This window comes from Zonotrichia leucophrys, chromosome 14 (assembly GCF_028769735.1).
Source record: "Zonotrichia leucophrys gambelii isolate GWCS_2022_RI chromosome 14, RI_Zleu_2.0, whole genome shotgun sequence".
Taxonomy (NCBI): Eukaryota; Metazoa; Chordata; class Aves; order Passeriformes; family Passerellidae; genus Zonotrichia; species Zonotrichia leucophrys.
The window spans coordinates 255,001-270,910 of NC_088184.1; the positions used below are offsets into that span (position 1 = coordinate 255,001).

General features: G+C 42.9%; 1 protein-coding gene across 4 annotated transcripts in view; it reads right to left on the reverse strand.

Moving 5' to 3' along the window:
- The window catches only part of CRAMP1 (cramped chromatin regulator homolog 1), a 50,233-nt gene that overhangs the window by 5,219 nt on the left and 29,104 nt on the right, over positions 1–15,910 (reverse strand). For all 4 annotated transcript variants that reach the window (XR_010442016.1, XM_064725727.1, XM_064725726.1 and 1 more), the window contains exons 10-21: positions 14,234–15,493; positions 11,857–12,031; positions 9,568–9,749; positions 8,835–8,909; positions 7,536–7,617; positions 6,741–6,845; positions 5,915–6,093; positions 5,307–5,375; positions 3,768–4,002; positions 3,284–3,448; positions 2,485–2,630; positions 1–176 (exon numbers count right to left, since the gene is read on the reverse strand). The exon at positions 1–176 is cut by the window's left edge. Coding sequence is in view for 3 of the 4 variants with exons in the window: in XM_064725727.1 (XP_064581797.1) it covers positions 12–176; positions 2,485–2,630; positions 3,284–3,448; positions 3,768–4,002; positions 5,307–5,375; positions 5,915–6,093; positions 6,741–6,845; positions 7,536–7,617; positions 8,835–8,909; positions 9,568–9,749; positions 11,857–12,031; positions 14,234–15,493 (2,838 nt within the window). In the remaining variant the exon portion in view is untranslated. The remainder of the gene's footprint in view (positions 177–2,484; positions 2,631–3,283; positions 3,449–3,767; positions 4,003–5,306; positions 5,376–5,914; positions 6,094–6,740; positions 6,846–7,535; positions 7,618–8,834; positions 8,910–9,567; positions 9,750–11,856; positions 12,032–14,233; positions 15,494–15,910) is intronic.

A 15,910-nucleotide genomic window follows, 5' to 3' on the forward strand; every position in this document is an offset into this window, starting at 1 on the left:
CAGCCATTTCCTTACTGTGACAGATCCCCAGTCGGGGGGCCACCACCTCCTCCATCAAACAGGATCTCCCTGCGAGTGGGCTCAGGTATGGACAGCTCCTGGGCAAGGTCATTGAAGCGAGATATGTAATCTATGCTGTTCTCATTCATCATGCAAGCCAGCTGGGAATCCACCACCTGGAAGAGACAAGGAGAGAAGAGGTGAGCTACATGTCAGTGGCAATTTCATGGAATAACTGAGGTTGGAAGGGACATCCTGAGAGCATTTTATCCAACCATCTCACTTGAGCAGGGTCAGCTTAGAACAGGCTGCCCTGGATCTTGGCAAGTGTTGAATTATCCCCATGCACAGACATTCCAAAACTCTCTGGGTATCCTGTTTCCATGCCTGATTACCTCAAAACAGATCTCTTGTCTTCAGGTGGAATTTATTGTGTTTCAAATTCTGCTTGCAGCCTCTCATTCTGAGAAGTGTCTGGCTCCCTCACCTTCTTTCCCAGCCTCTCCTCATATGAAAGAGACACTTTATCTCACTTGATCTGAGTTAGAGAACAGCTCTTCTCATCCACAACTAAATGGAAGCTTCTAAAAAGCCTAACCACCTATAGTCTCAATGGATCTTACCTGCTCCAATTTAGCATTAAGGTGCACAGGTAGATGATCTAAAGATATTACCTCTGCCACAAGAACTGTTCACCTGTGCATAACATGGAGGCTTACCTCATTTTCTTCTAAAGGGAGCTGGTAATACTGAGGGCTCCAATGTAATTTCAAAACCATGCAAATAAATTGTATTTCTTTAGTTAGAACACACCTTGACAACTTCTTACCACCAAGCAAACAAAATCTTCATATTTATGCGAGAAGTGGATCTGTGTTTCAGGTCTGAAGCTGCCAATGTCACACTAAATCAGCATAAGCTTGCTGCAGCTCCTGGTTACATGGTCTGTACAGAACCTCCTTATCCAAATCCAAAGGGGAGTAGAGAAATGACATATTCCTTCCATAAGGGAAAGTCCCCAAGAAATTACAAGTTATATGATGTTGTAATGAGTTTAATAACTAAACTGTGGGATAACTGAGACTGGAAGGGATCTGAACAGGTCTCTACTTCAACCACCTGCTCAAAGCAGATTCACCTATAAGGACAGACCAGCTCACTTGGAGCTTTATTGATGTGAGCCCTGGAAAGCTCTGAAGACAGTCACTGCATAACATTTCTGGGAAACTTGTTTCCTTGCCTGCCTATTGTCAAAGTGAAGTTTTTCTATAGATAAAGCAGAACCTTTCTCAGTTCAGCTTTTGCTTGTTTCTCCCACCTCCCATCACCATTTTGTAAAGGGCTTGCTACATCTTCTAATGACCCTACTGCAGGCATTGGCAGGCAGCAGGGCCCCTCCCATCCTGAAGCCTTTTCTATGCTGAACAAGCCTAGACATCACCCTTTCTTCACCACCTGATTCTCCTGGTAAACCTCAGCTGAGCTTGCTCTGGTTAAACTCTCTCTCCTATATATTGGGTATTCAAAACTGGTGACAATATTCTAGGCATGATCTCACAGCACATAGACACCACTGCTCTACAGAGTAGAGCAGGTTAATAATAATTTTGTTCAATATCCTGACCATGCTCCTGTTAAAAACAGCTCATGATATCATTCAGCTTTGGTTCCACATTTTTGGTTCCACACCTTTGGATCCACCCTGGATCACGCTCAGCTCACGTCTGAGGTACAGCAGAGATGCTTCCCAAGCAGCCAATACCCAGCTGATACTGCTGTGGGGTTATTCCTTAGTCCCTTCCGGGCAGGACTTTGCATTTTCCTTGCTAAGCTGCATAATGTTCCTGCAGCTCATTCTTCCTGTCTGTCCCTCTGAAAGGGAGCTCTGTCCTTGAGTGTGTCACAGCCTTAAAAACTGCTGGGCTTCATTCTACCCCTTCAGAAAAGTTCAAAACAAAGGGATACCTCTGCCAACAGAGACAAGTAATTCAGCAGCACAGAACCTTCTTCCATCCTCTCAAGTGACTTGTTATTAGCCATGTCCTACTTCTTCCTTCTGGACCTATCTATTTTTTCCTACCAGGTTTCCAACTGTATTGTAGCTGCATCACTATTAATCTTGCTCTTATCTTTGGCACTTTCAGTTCTTGCTCTACAAAGAACACACAACAGAATGACTGAATTTTTCTCTGTCAGAACAAAGGTATATCCAACAGATTAATATGACCTCCCTCAGCAAAAAGAACCTGGGTTGAAGGCACTTACAGCAGCCTCTCACACCAGCTCTGGGGTCGGGTAATTGCCCTCAGATAATTTTACATCTTTCTGTTATGACTGTAATTCTTCTCTACTGAGCTGAAGTGCAGGCGTCAAAGCCCCTCTGCATTTGAAGTATCTCAGGAAGGTCTGGGGTTCAGTACCCAGTAACTCTAACTTCCAGCACTGCAAGAGGAAGCAGACTCTGAGTGCAATTTGCTGACATACCTCTGCCACGTCTGCCAGGGACCGCGACACAAAGGAGTCCCGTGAGTTTCCATCCAGCAGGCTGGGTCCCAGCAAGGAGGTGCCACTGGTGTTCCCAGCTGGAGTTGGTAACATTTTTCGTCCCTTCTCTGGGGAGATGAAACTTGCTACAAAGAAAAGGCACATCAGTAAGTCACTGCACTGAGTGTTCTTAACTGGGAGGATAAAAAAGAAGGGCAAGGAAATTCAAAATGGAGGACAGATATCCATTTCTTCCATCTTTTAAAAATTATGTGTTGCCAGGATTGATACCACACTGCTAAAAGTAAGAAGACTTATTACAGTGGCTCCATGAATTATTAATTTAAAAAAAAACTCTCAACAACTAAACCTCAACCAAACCCAGTGAGTGATCTCATGTCTTTGAAATAGTACTTATCAAGCACACAACAAAGTCTGTTCTTCCACCAGCAGAGTCAAAGACATCTGTTCATTTTGGCACAACAGTCCAAATGTCTCACCCTAACTGATGAGTCAGGCTCCAAACAGACTACATGGAACTGCCAAGGAATTACTTGTCCCAAGCTATGGGCCCCAATCTAGCAATAGGATCTTTTCAGGAACAGACTTGTAAAGAGAGAGAAAATGTACTCAAGGCAACACCATGGAAATGAAAGCAAGAAGTATTTGGAATAATTCTACAAATGTCCTACTGGGTTTACAATTTTTCAAAGGATTCACTTCTGTTAAACAATGTGGGGGGGGTTTTGTTAACAGGAAAACGTTTTTTGGTTGCACTTCTCTGTATCTGGACACTTACAGAACAAGCTGCTGAGGGAGGAGTCTGTGGAGTCATTGGGGTACCACTGGGGATCATGGGTGGGAGATGCAATCCAGTTCTGCTGAGGACTACTGGATGGGGATGGAAGACTTTTGGAGCTGTCACTGCCATTCAGCTTTGCAGGAGAGAGAGAAACACCTTCACCTGTAAGCCGATGTTGGGGATCACGAATTCAGTCAATACGGTAAAATTACAGGACACTGCAACAATTTTTGTTTAGAAAGGAAAAAAAAACCCAAACAACAACAATAACCTCCTCCTGCCCCATATTTGCTAGAAAATAAAGGTCAGGCACAGAATTTTATTTCCAACAGGTATCTGGAAACAAACAAACAAACAAAAAACAAACCCACAAAAACCTCATAACCCAAGAACTCCTTCCTGGAAAAGTTTCTGCTGCTATGTAAGATGTCAGGAATTTTTTTAAAGTTGATAGGCAGACTTTAGCTAGTCTTAGACTTACTGTATTGGCCAGAGCTAATGGCAATTTCAATGATGGAATCACTGATCTGAGTGGCAGGTTCGCCTTGGGAAAGCACATCTTCAGGTGGTCCAGGCAGGGAAATATCCAAGAGAGCAGAAACATTGGGAGGAGAGAGCCGAGTACTGGAAGCTTCTGATGAGGGAAGAGGAGGGGTGGACAGACCATTCTGGAGAGAAGTCTTGGCCAGTTCTGGCATGGAAAGGACTGATGAACCCTGTTACAAAAAATGGAATTAGGTGTTCATAAATTTATTAAGAAATCAGGAAACTAAAAAGGCACATTTTGACTCCTGAGCATCAGATTAAAACCAGACTTCTAAGGGAAAAAACCCAGTAGATATTATGCCTAAATTAGAGGAATATACTATTTATATAATAAATCTGTATTATTTTAATGAAAAGTACCTGTAAGCATAAACAAATATGCTTCAGCCCATATCCTGCCAAATAATCTGAAAAAATATGAAACTATAACATTCCAAAGACAGCCTACATAACAGAACAAGCACAATCTTAAAATTAACATAATTTTGATATATCTACAAGACAGCTCCCAATAAATATCTATTAATTTGACATTGTGTAGGCAAAACCCTTTAACTTCTGGAAGGGAATACACGTATTTTAAACTGGTAACTCACATTTATTCACTTTTTACAGCCAGACTTTCCAAAATTCAACTGATCTTTAAGGAGTCTCATTACCAGTACCTCATAGTAGAACTGTAACTTTCTTTGATGCAGTGTATACACAGCTGTCGTAACAGCAAGAACCAGAACCCAAGGCCCCACTACCACAATAAATGCCTCATAGGTTCATGTCCTAACATCTTAAAAAATCCTTATCTCCTTTATGCTCTCCAATCAAACTAATTTTTTCACATGCAGGCATCACAGTGAGCATGGAAAGTGCTTCACTGAAGAAAAGAAGAGACTGTATCGTGAGGCCTAAAATTCCAGCACCAGGTCCTGGATCCCAGTGGAGAAAGAGTCAGGGGACAGGATGACAACACTCCTACAATAGTGCCATCACAGTTACTCTTTAAGTATCTATGTCTCACTGGATCCTGTACAATGAACAGTGAATTTCTGGAAAGGATGCTGACATTACAATCACAATTTTAGTCCTAATAACCCTCCTTTAGCTACATGGAGGCAGCAGGACTGCAAACTGCTGAAATGAACCCTTGTGATGTCTAAAATATGCACATAGATATAGCAGAGTGATTATAAACTCCTCCACTCTATTAAGAGATATGTAAAGTTTGTTTGTCCCTCACAGATCAGGGACTGTCAGCATCACTTTGATTTTAGGGAATGGCACACACACATATTTAAGCAGCTTTCCTATATTTCTTTAAACTTCTTCAGATGTTAAGGATTTCATTGGATTTCATTTCCACTAGAAACCAGTGGTGCACAATTACCTGGGAGTACAGAGTTTTAACCAGCAATACCAGTGGTATTTTTCACAGAACATTACCCATTCCAGAGCACTGTTCCCCCAGCACACAGCGTACCTGGAAGCCATCCTGCTCGGCCCGGGTGGGCAGGCTGATGTACGGCACCCGGCACGCTGGGCCTGAGCCCTGCAAGCACAACAGAAACCACGTGAGTGACCAGCTGGGGAGGGAAGAGATAAAGGCCTATTACCATTCATCTGTGCTCCTCATATATCTCATGTCTTTCAAAATGGTACATCAACTCCCTCAGAACATGACATGGACTAGCAGGTGTCTGGGTCTCAATGAAAGCAACAGCAAGGAGAAATTACAGTTTCCATTCCAAATACAATCCCAAAAAGTCCATGTTTTGCCCCAGATTCCCTCCTGAATTTCTGAAATGCCATCATTTTTTTTTCAAGCGAGATTTCTGGATTGCCAAGTTCAATGCTCTACCAGCTGCAACCCATTTTACAGGAAGGAAATTCATTCAATGAGATGATGCTTTGATCCCTCGACCCCAAATACATAGTACACAACACAGACTGGGTCTGCCATGACAGCAGTGTCTAACAGCAAGCCCCAGGAGAAAGCTCACTGAGGAATCATAATAATACAGCTTTCTTATACAATGAAAGAACAAGACAGTTAAACACTTGAAAAAAGCTTGTTTAAGAGCCTCTGACCTCCACAGTGGTGATGGAGCCTCCATTCTGATGTGCTGTTGCTGGCTCCTGCCCTGTCACTACTGTGGGCACTGCATCCGGTGACAATGGAGACACACCTGGCAAACCATCTGCATCCAGGACAGGCATGGGACTGCCAGGGATAATGCCAGCACTTTTAGCTGCCAAGTCAATAGCACCTTGGGTGAGACAAAACACCAAAAAACATATTACAAGCTTCTTCTTCCCTTTGTTATGATTCTCTAAAAGATGATTTTTTTAAACTTACCCAGAGTCAAAACTGCGCCTATGTAAAAAAGCGGCAATGGTAATGATCTGATCATCTGGGTCAGCTGCTTCTCTGCACCAAGTGTAACACTGCTTTTAGCTAAAATGTTTAACTTTTCTGCCCTGTTCCAACCTCTTACTAGGTATATCAAAATAGCTGAGAAACATCCCAGTTCCCCTTCCATTCTTCTATTTTTTTTCTTTTTGTCCTCCAAATTGCTAAGTAATTATGCAATTTCCAGAAATTTTCTATGGGTTACTAGAGGAGGTCTAGAAACAAAAGAGCCTTATTTTGTTATCTTGCCTCTGACAGCCATGTAGACTCTGTGTAAAAATTGTAGGTTGTTGTAAGGGTCAACCTCACCCAGACCTTTTAAAATTAACTTCAAACATCTGAATGTCTTCTCATCTCAAAAGAATCCTCTAGGTAAAACATAGATGCAGTCACTGTTTTAACCTCATTAATTGTTCTAATTATGGAACCCACTCTCTACTGTGAGACAGTACCTGCCTGGAAGACACCAGCATGGGTTTTATTGCAGAATTCAGAATTACTTACTAGACAGATGGTTGGTGGCCTGTGTTGGAAGAACTTTGGGCACAATTGGACGAGAAACAGCAGCTTTAGTCAGCGAGGACTGGATTGGCCGAAACGAACCTCTCCCTGGGGAGAAGCATTAATACCTGTCAGGCAAATGAAATCTAACACCTTTAAAGCAGAACACAACACAATTCAATGGAAGCAAATAAATTCTAAACAGCAGCAAGCTGCAGGAATGCAAGTAGTGGAGGTGATGGAATAGCACTAAAACAGTGATGTGAGCTAAGCAGTTGTCTTGCCACGGACACGCAACAGCGAGCGCTGCTGTGCTGTTGGAGCTGCTCTCATGCTGTCAGTGAAGACAACTCTTCAGGCCTCATGCTGCTTTTCATGGGGGATCACCTGTACTACCACTGCACTCAAGAGTGCACCAGCAGAAAAGGACATATGGGCAGTATATTGCTTATGCTGTATAAAATTTAGACAGTATCCCAGGTACTAGGCTACGTCCAATATAAAATCTAGACAAATTATTACACCCTACAGAACAAAAATTCCTGTCTAAGTATTTTATTCCAAATTTCATCTTCCTGTTGAGAACTCCTTGCTCTTCTGTGATTTCAGTCTTGGGAAATTGAAGAAAAAAATTTTATAAAAAGCACAACTTGCTTCACAATGACCCAGGAGAGCAATTCCATCATCCTGAAGGCTAGTGACACTGTCATTTCAAAAGAGTATTTTCTTCTTTTTAGAAATTACCTCTTTATGCAGTTTTAAGGGACACTGTTCAGTTTGTAGAAGTGCTAGACTCACCTGTAATGGATGAGTTGGATAAGATAGAAAAGGAACAGACATGCTGGGACGGATTTCCAGACGGTCTAGGGAGCAGTGTTCTCTATGTGAGAGAAACAATAAACCAGAACAGATTTAAACACAGAGAGTAACACTCATTGTGTAAGTTGCAGGAATTCACAAGACCTTCCAGAATAGCAGAGTATTTCTGTAGCATTACTATCATGCATCAGACACAGCAATGTGATCAGTGTGCTCTTGAGAAAAAAGCTGCAGAAAGAAATGATGTGTTTTCTCTGTGAACTACTAAAACAAATTATTTCCACATGGAAAATTCTCAGAGAAAGGATGATTAGAACTATAATCCTCTCTGATTATACTTGCAGTGATTTACAAATCTCTCTTTTAAAGTGATTTTAAGCATGGTACCTAGTCTGTGTACAAACTGATCTGCCCTTAAAATTCAGCAAGTGTAGATGAGCGAGACAGCTGTGTGTGCTTGGGAGCTCTTAAAACACATGAAACTGCCCAGATCTGAAGATGTCAGGATCAAAAATAGTCCAGGGGTAATTTCTGCATCCCCTACTCTTATACAAAACAGAAGAGAAAAAAAATGGTATAGTGACACTTGTGAACTTTGTTTTCCCCAGGTTACTATTAATCAGGTTTCAGATTTCTTTTTCTCACCTGCCTCTGGTGTCCCTGTCACATGTGCCTTTTCCCAGGGTTAACAGAGCAGTCCGAAGGAGGGTAATACCTGTCTGTCACCAAAGCACCACAACAACTGGCCATTCCTTCCATACATCTTTTTCCAAGTCACATTTTTCCCCAAGAATCATTGTTCCTTTAGCATGTGTTATGGCTTATTTCACTACAGAGGCTTATATCCACCACAGTTTAACAGCCACTACTGAGCAGGAAGCAGGAAAAGGATAGAAAGGAAAATTTTGTACTTAAGAGGGCTGCCAGCTCCAACACTGCCAGCACAGGACAGTACAGGGACAACACTGCCTACGCCTCAGTGCCAGAAGGCCCAGGTAGCAGAACCTGCTTCCAGGTTTCAAAAGCCTCTTCCAGAGGCTTTTTTATTTCTCCAAACTACCTTAGGCACTGGACTTCCACTGTTGTTGATATTCTTCATACAGGGAATGTAACATGGCGAGTTACACTAGAGATTGAAATGTTTATTCCTTCATAATTTCAGCTTTATATTTCCAGTGGATGCATGAGGGAAATTCAGGGGTTTTTTTGTTATGTACAAATTACTACAGCCTTACTGATCCTCAGGGAGCAAAACAGGCATTTACACTTTGCTCTGACCTGTACTACCAGTGGCTTCCGCAAGTGCCTGTTCCGCAGCTTCCTGGGCTTTGGAAGGAAGAAGTCCGACTGCATCTGGACAACAACAGGAAATGCATTACAAGCATTTTAAGCATCCAGAACCAGAATAAATTATATCCCCCAAATTCTTATTTTTGATAAAGATGAATTAAGAATTAACCAGAATATGTTTTGTTTCAGATAGCACCATATCCTTCCTGCTAGAGTCAGAATATTTTCCACCAAGGATGTATTTTTTCTTCTTTTTTTATGGAGATAAAGCTTTGTCCCAAAAAGCCATTTTATTACCAACTACTTCAGCTTCCTACAAAATTCTTACTGAGATTGTGTACATAAAAATTAGAATTTGACTTATGTACAGCAATGAGGCTATGTTAAAAATAGCTACACATGAGAAGGGGATAAGTTTTTGCTAAATCTAGCACATATATTTGCTGGAGCAACTTAATTAGACAGCAAATAAGTGTCATCAAGCTGTGGGATAGTATTCAGATTTGAATTACCTGAATTACCCGAAAAAGTAATGTCAGTTCAAAGCACAGTTACATAGTTAAAATCTCACTCAGCTCATTTAATACAATGTTAAACTTAAACATGATACGAAGCACTGCTTCACAGGGCAGCCCATACTTTCTGAGGAATTCAGCATCCCTGTGATACCTCCTGGAAGCTGGCTCATGCACACCATGCTGCATTTTCTATTCTCACTTACACTGATGGTGTCCAGGTGCTGCCGGAAGGTCAGCTCGGCTTCCTTGCTGGGCAGGAACAGCTTCCCATGGCGGCTGTTGGGGGGCAGGGTTGTAGGGACTGCAAACAGCCCACTGTCGGCCTCCGTGCTCCCAGAACTTGAAGGACTAGCCACCAAGAGAGGTCTAGGGAGGTTTCTCAAACCTAGAATATTTTAACAGCAATTTAAATTAAGTGAAAACAAAAAGAAATAACTCTTTAGTAGCTGAAGGGTCGTAGAGAGCTGGGACTTAAGGATTCAGGCTTTGGCACCAGCTGTTTCCAAAATCAGGAATATTTCCATATTTCAGCTGTCCCACCTGCAAACTGACAGTATTTACCTGCTATGAACACCACTAATATTCACTTGCTTTGAATTCTTCGAAGTATGGGAGTCAATGTAATTGTACACTACTGAAGAAACTAGAATTGAGCCCTATTTCGGCTTGTAGGCATACCTGAGGGCCTATCACAGTAAACAAACTATATCTACCATTTCTTATGTAGGGGAAGGTAATACAAACACAGAGCCATTTTACAGTGTTTATGATTTATTTACACTCCCCACCCCTTCTTTCCCTATAGTAATTTGAAGTGGAATCCCAATAATATCAATCTGGTGATGGAGCGGATATCCATTTACCAAAGACCTTCCCAAAGACAGTCTGTCTTCAAAATACATCTGGCACAGTGAAATAATGGTAACTTGTCTGAGTGAAACTTCTCTATTTATGTTTAAATTTAAAAAAAAATGTGGTAGGATTTCCCTCTGCACACAGCCAGCTTGGATGAAAGCCAGCATTGTCAGCCTGTCACTCTGAGGTAGCCAAGATGCACACAGGGGCTTACCAGCACCAGTTAACCCAGTTAACCTGCTCCTGGGTTCACTGCTTCTCAGAGCAGGGATGTGAAAAGGACTGCCTAAAAATCACAACTGGTCCCAGTAATCCCAGCACCATCACAAACTTTCCTGAAGGCATAAACATTTGGTGGCAAATGCAACTGGGCTGAAGCACAGAACCAAAATTCTTGGCCTGCATGGCTGCAGGTTACAGCAGCCATACCGACTATTAAAGAAAAGGCAATTCATAATCATTCTCTATCTTATAATCATAGAATCACACGACTGATTTGGGTCAGAAGAGACCTTGAAGCTCATCTCATTCCACCCTCTGTCATGGGCAGGGACAACTTCCCTACCCCAGGTTGCTCCAAGCCCCATCCAACGTGGCCTTGAACACTGCCAGGCATCCGGGGCGGACACAACTTCTCTGGGCAACCTGTGCCAGGCCTCACCACCCTCACAGGGAAGAATTTAATTTAAAACCATAGTGGCAGGATGGCACAGAAAATTTTCTGTAAATATTTATCAACAGATTTTACACTGGGCATTTACTTGCCTGTTTTGTAAGCTGATATTCTCTTGAGATCTCACACCTTGTGCCAGTCAGCACGTACTGGTTCAGGCTGGGAGGGGGTCAATTTTCTTCAGAGGCAGTTTTGGATTTGCGTTGCAAACAGTGCTCATAACTCAGGGATGCTTTAGTTACTCCTGAGCAGGATTTACACTGGTCAAGGCCTTTGCTGTTCCTCACCCCACACTGCCAGTGAGGGGGCACAGCCAGGACAGCTGATCCCAGCTGACCACAGTGATATCCCACACCATGGGGGGGTCATGCTTAGCATAAGGAGCTGGGGAAAGAAGGAGGAATGGGGAGGACATTCAGAGTGATGGCATTTGCCTTCCCAAGTTACTGTTACATATGATGCAGCCCTGCTGTCTTGTGGATGGTTGAACACCTGCCTGCCCAGGGGAAGCAGGGAACAAATTCCTTGCTCTGCTTTGCATGCACAGCATTTGCTTTCCCTAATAAACTGTTTTTATTTCAAAGCATGAGTTCTCTCAGTTTTACTCTTTCAGTTCTCCCCCATTCCACCAGAGGGGAGTAACTAAGCAGCTGCATGGGGCTGAGTTGCTGGCTGGGACTAAATCATGACACAGCTCCCAAAAAAACCCAAGCATCTTCCATAAGAGTGACCAAGGAGAGTTCTTCTGGATTGTGAACTGCATTACTGATGTGCATTGTTATTCAAGATTCAAAGCAGCACTGGACTTAGGACAATTCTAAAGCAAATTAGCACACACCGATGTTCTCAGACAGTGAAGTTCCTAGGAAATATTTCTTCCAGTGTTTGATCTCTGGGAAGTTCTCATTATGGTGTGAGGTATTAGTGAGTTGATTTCATCAAGTGGATTTGTAGGAATGCTCACCTGAGGAGCTGGAAGCAGCACCAGGAGAAAAAGTCTTGTTGCGAAGGGCAGACTGGTTCCGTGCGCAGCCGGGGCTCCTGGCGTTGAGGGCAATCACCTTCCCCGGGGGAGTCAGGGCCTGCTCCTCCTGAGTAGGCTTTATGGGTGACGTGGCAATAGAGCTCATCTCGGGCATCTGAAAATGCACATCAAATGAACAGTTTGTGCTGGTACAACAAATGTATTCTGAAACTCACTGTACTTAGGAAAACTTAAAATCTGTCATCCTACAACACCTTAAAGTACTGTAAGCAGTATCTCCTAGTGGGCGTGAGGGGCAGCTGAAATTACCTTCCTGCCCATTTAGCATTGTTGGATGTCACCAATTCAATACATTAATTTATGTTACAATTGAGTTGACACTCAACAATCTTCACACAACGTGCTGGATCACCACGGGATAGAAAGAAAGAGAAAAAAACAGTGTTGGTTTTAATTCAGTGCAAAGCTATTTTTCATAAACTCCATACAGAGGGCTGCTCTGGTGAGAGCAGACAAAAACATTTTAATTCTCTCTTAATTCTAATCAAGTAGAGTTTTGAATTTTTTCCCTTCTCTTTCACATTGTAACACAGCACTAACAAGAGACACATGTGCATCGATAATTTTACAGACCAATCCAGTTGTTTCATTAAGTTATTTAAACTGTCTTCTAGAAAACCCTCCCTTTTAAATTAATTTTAAGCAATCACAGGCTTAAAATTACGCCCACTGCTCAACTGCAATGCCACTTCAGAGTTTATTTTATGCTGATGATTTTCATTTAAAGAATGAACCACAGCACAGCTGGTTACTTTGGCTGTTACAGATTATCTGGAGAAAACAGCAGGCATGCACACAATCAATCCTTCCTCTTAAAATATCCTGTGGCAAAAACACCATAGTTCCTGCCATTATTTGATGAAATGCAACTTTCAAGACATCTACAGTGCTTTCAGTGAGGCTGTAAATATCTTCCTGGCCTTTGCAATATCAGTGCCACAATGTTCATGTTTCAAGGAGAATATGTTTTTCTGAAAAACAGTGAAAATAAAGTGGTATTTGACAAATTAAAGGTTGTGTTCCTTTTTTTTTTTTTTGCTGGAATGTACAATATAGTATATATCCTTAAAGAGCTCCTTGATTGTTCAGTAGTGCTATGCTACTATAAGACAGCCAAGAGTGTGAAAGTGACAGAAAAACACATGCAAATCCTAACTGCTGGTTCCTCCCCCACTCTTCAATTCCTCTCCCCCCAGGTCTCAGGGATGTCCTTCTTTATAGTTTGTGACTGTTTCATCATGTCATGCCTAGCTGTCACCTGCGTCACCAGAATTAAAAGTAGATGCCAAAGAGGAGACAGCAGCCCAGATCTGTGAGTTGTCAGACCAAAGGCCTTTGCAGTTTAAACAAGGTCTATATCTGGAGCTGCATCTGAACAAAATGGGTTAAAATTTATAAAATTATTCATTCCATGTCTGTAGAATCAGAATCAAAAGGAACTTTGAATGGAGTTAAATCACCAACAAACAAGGATTAAAGAACTCTGTGTTTGGGAACAGTGATACATTAGCATCCTGGGTGGAACAGAATCTTTAGCTCATCATATCTACCAGAGGCCTTTGTGTAGATCTGCTAAACTCTGTGTCTTTTTAAAAGATGTTTTACGAAGTTTCAATTGGCTGCACTAGGGGGAATTGGCTGCCCAGGTATCATTGGGGCAATTCTTAAATACAGGTTTACAAAGCACAAGAAGGAAAGCAAGTTTATTCCCTAAGGTCTGCCTAAGGACTGGGACTGTTGAACAGCTATCCTGGAGTCTGGGAACTTTTACACAAATCAGCTGAGGCAGGCACAGTTCTATTGACTCTGCTGTTCTGAAGAAATACTTTCTTTTCACTCTCACACTGTGTAATTTGAATAAATATTGAAAATCAATGCAGTTTTCATGTGCAATAATAATCTCATCCAGGCTCCATTTCCCACAAAAGATTGGATTAGATGATCTTCCAAGGCCCCTTCCAATCTGGGCTGTTTTAAGGTTCCAAGAATCTGAGAGAGAGCAGAAGGCACCTCATCTCAGAACTGATCTTTTGAGTAATCCTGTTAAATGTTCACTGGAACACCAACGAGACTCACAGCAAACTAGAAGCTAAAAGGCAGTGTACAAAGCATATTGAAGCAAAGTCCACTCTGTAGCCAGCTGTCTTGTGTGGTGGTTTTTGTATAATTTAAACACAGGAATCTCCAAAGCTCTTGACATGGCTAGCTACGAATTTATTGCAAATGCACAACTGGGCAATTATTCCCCAAATGAAACTAGAGTTTAGCATCTGGAGCATGAACAAGAGCCACTTACTGGTTTGGGATTGACTTCAGTAGAGATGAGTCTCAGAAGGCAATTCAAGAGTCTCTGCTTGTGCAAGGTAGAGCATGCAGGGACAGCACTTGACTCAGATACCTGCTCTCTAGCATGCTGGGTTTCTGGCTCCAAGACAGCCAACCAGTCATATTCCAGCTGCAGCTTGTTCGGTTTGCCCATCATGAGGTAGACTTCAGCCAGTGTAAGGCTCTCAGAGGTTCGCAGACTCCATCCTTCTTCTCTAACTTGTTGGGAGAGCCGACTTGGGTCATCCTTGAGAGACTTTGTACTGGATTGTCCCTGAGGTGTAGGTGGAAACGAGGAGCCCAGCTTCTCTTGAGAATCCTCCATTACTGCATCCGTGATATCCTTGGTACAAGCATCAAGCTGCTGGCCCTGGCTGTGGCTCGCCTGAGTTTCATATCTACTGCTGCCAGGGGAAGCCACACCACCTCTCAGTAGCTGGGAACAAGAGTCAGAGGTTTCTGCACTCCTCCTGCTTGGAAAAGCCACTGGAGAAGCATTACCAGCTGCTGAAGCAGAGTCTTTCCCGTGCAGTTTGTCTGTGCAGGAACATTTCTCTGGGACGATTAGGTCCTGGCAGGACTTCATGTACCGTGGGAATGGATCAAGCAGGGAGAGCTCCTCCACATCAGGGATCCTGCTGCAAGCACACTCTGTGCTGCACGAAGGCAGCACACCTGCCTGGTCACTAGCCAGGGCCTCCCTGCCCTCCATGCAGGAGGCCACTGAGCTCAGCTTTTCCTGGTGCCCTCCTGGATCCTGAAGTCCAGAAGGTGGTTTCTGGAGGGAATTAGTGATGCCAAGATTTGAGGCTATTCCTTCCACCAGGACGGGCTCTGAGGCACCATCTTCAGTGCTTGCAGAAACTTCACTTGTAGGCTGCAAGGTTCTGCTGGGCTCTGTAGTGCTTTCTCCCCTTCCCACACCCTTACCTTCCATCCCCCGCAGGTATTTCAGCTGTCCCCTTGCTGTCCCCTGACCACTCTGTATGCCAAGGATTTGGGCAGGGGGAAGTAAGTGAGAGTCTTTTGCGTTCTGTTTGCATTTGCCCGTTTCCTGCCAATGCACAGTACAGAAGGCCTTGGAGTGGACCACTCTGGCTACCCCAGGCAGTGGAGTGATGGTACAGTTCTCCCCTGGAAAGAGATGGAGCATCACTTTCTCCTCTGAGAAGCTGCCTCTTGCTTCTGAGTCTCTGGAGTCTCGAAGTTGCTGTTCTTCAAGTGTTTTACGCTAAAAAAAGACGTGTCAAAGAATGTAACAGTCATCTGCCCCTTCCAAAAAAGCACCTGGGAGCCTATTTTGCAAGTTAAAAAGAAAAAAAAAGAAAATAAAAGAAAATCTAGCTGATTGAGGATATGTTCTCTATTTGCACAGATTATAGTGAAGACAACTGTAATCAGAAATTAGGTTCTTTGTGGTGATAAAGACTGCAGTGAAGACCTGCTACAAGCCCAAATATCCATTCCAAACAAAATTACCTCCCTGTTTCACACACCACTGTAATTGTAAATAAAAAACAAAACCCAATCAACAAATCCCCAAAAAACCTCCAACACTGCAAAACCTCTAACACTGCACAGCAAAGCAGCCTCTCATGAGTGCAGCAAACTCCACCTTACACACTCTGACATCCTTCAGTTTCAAGTG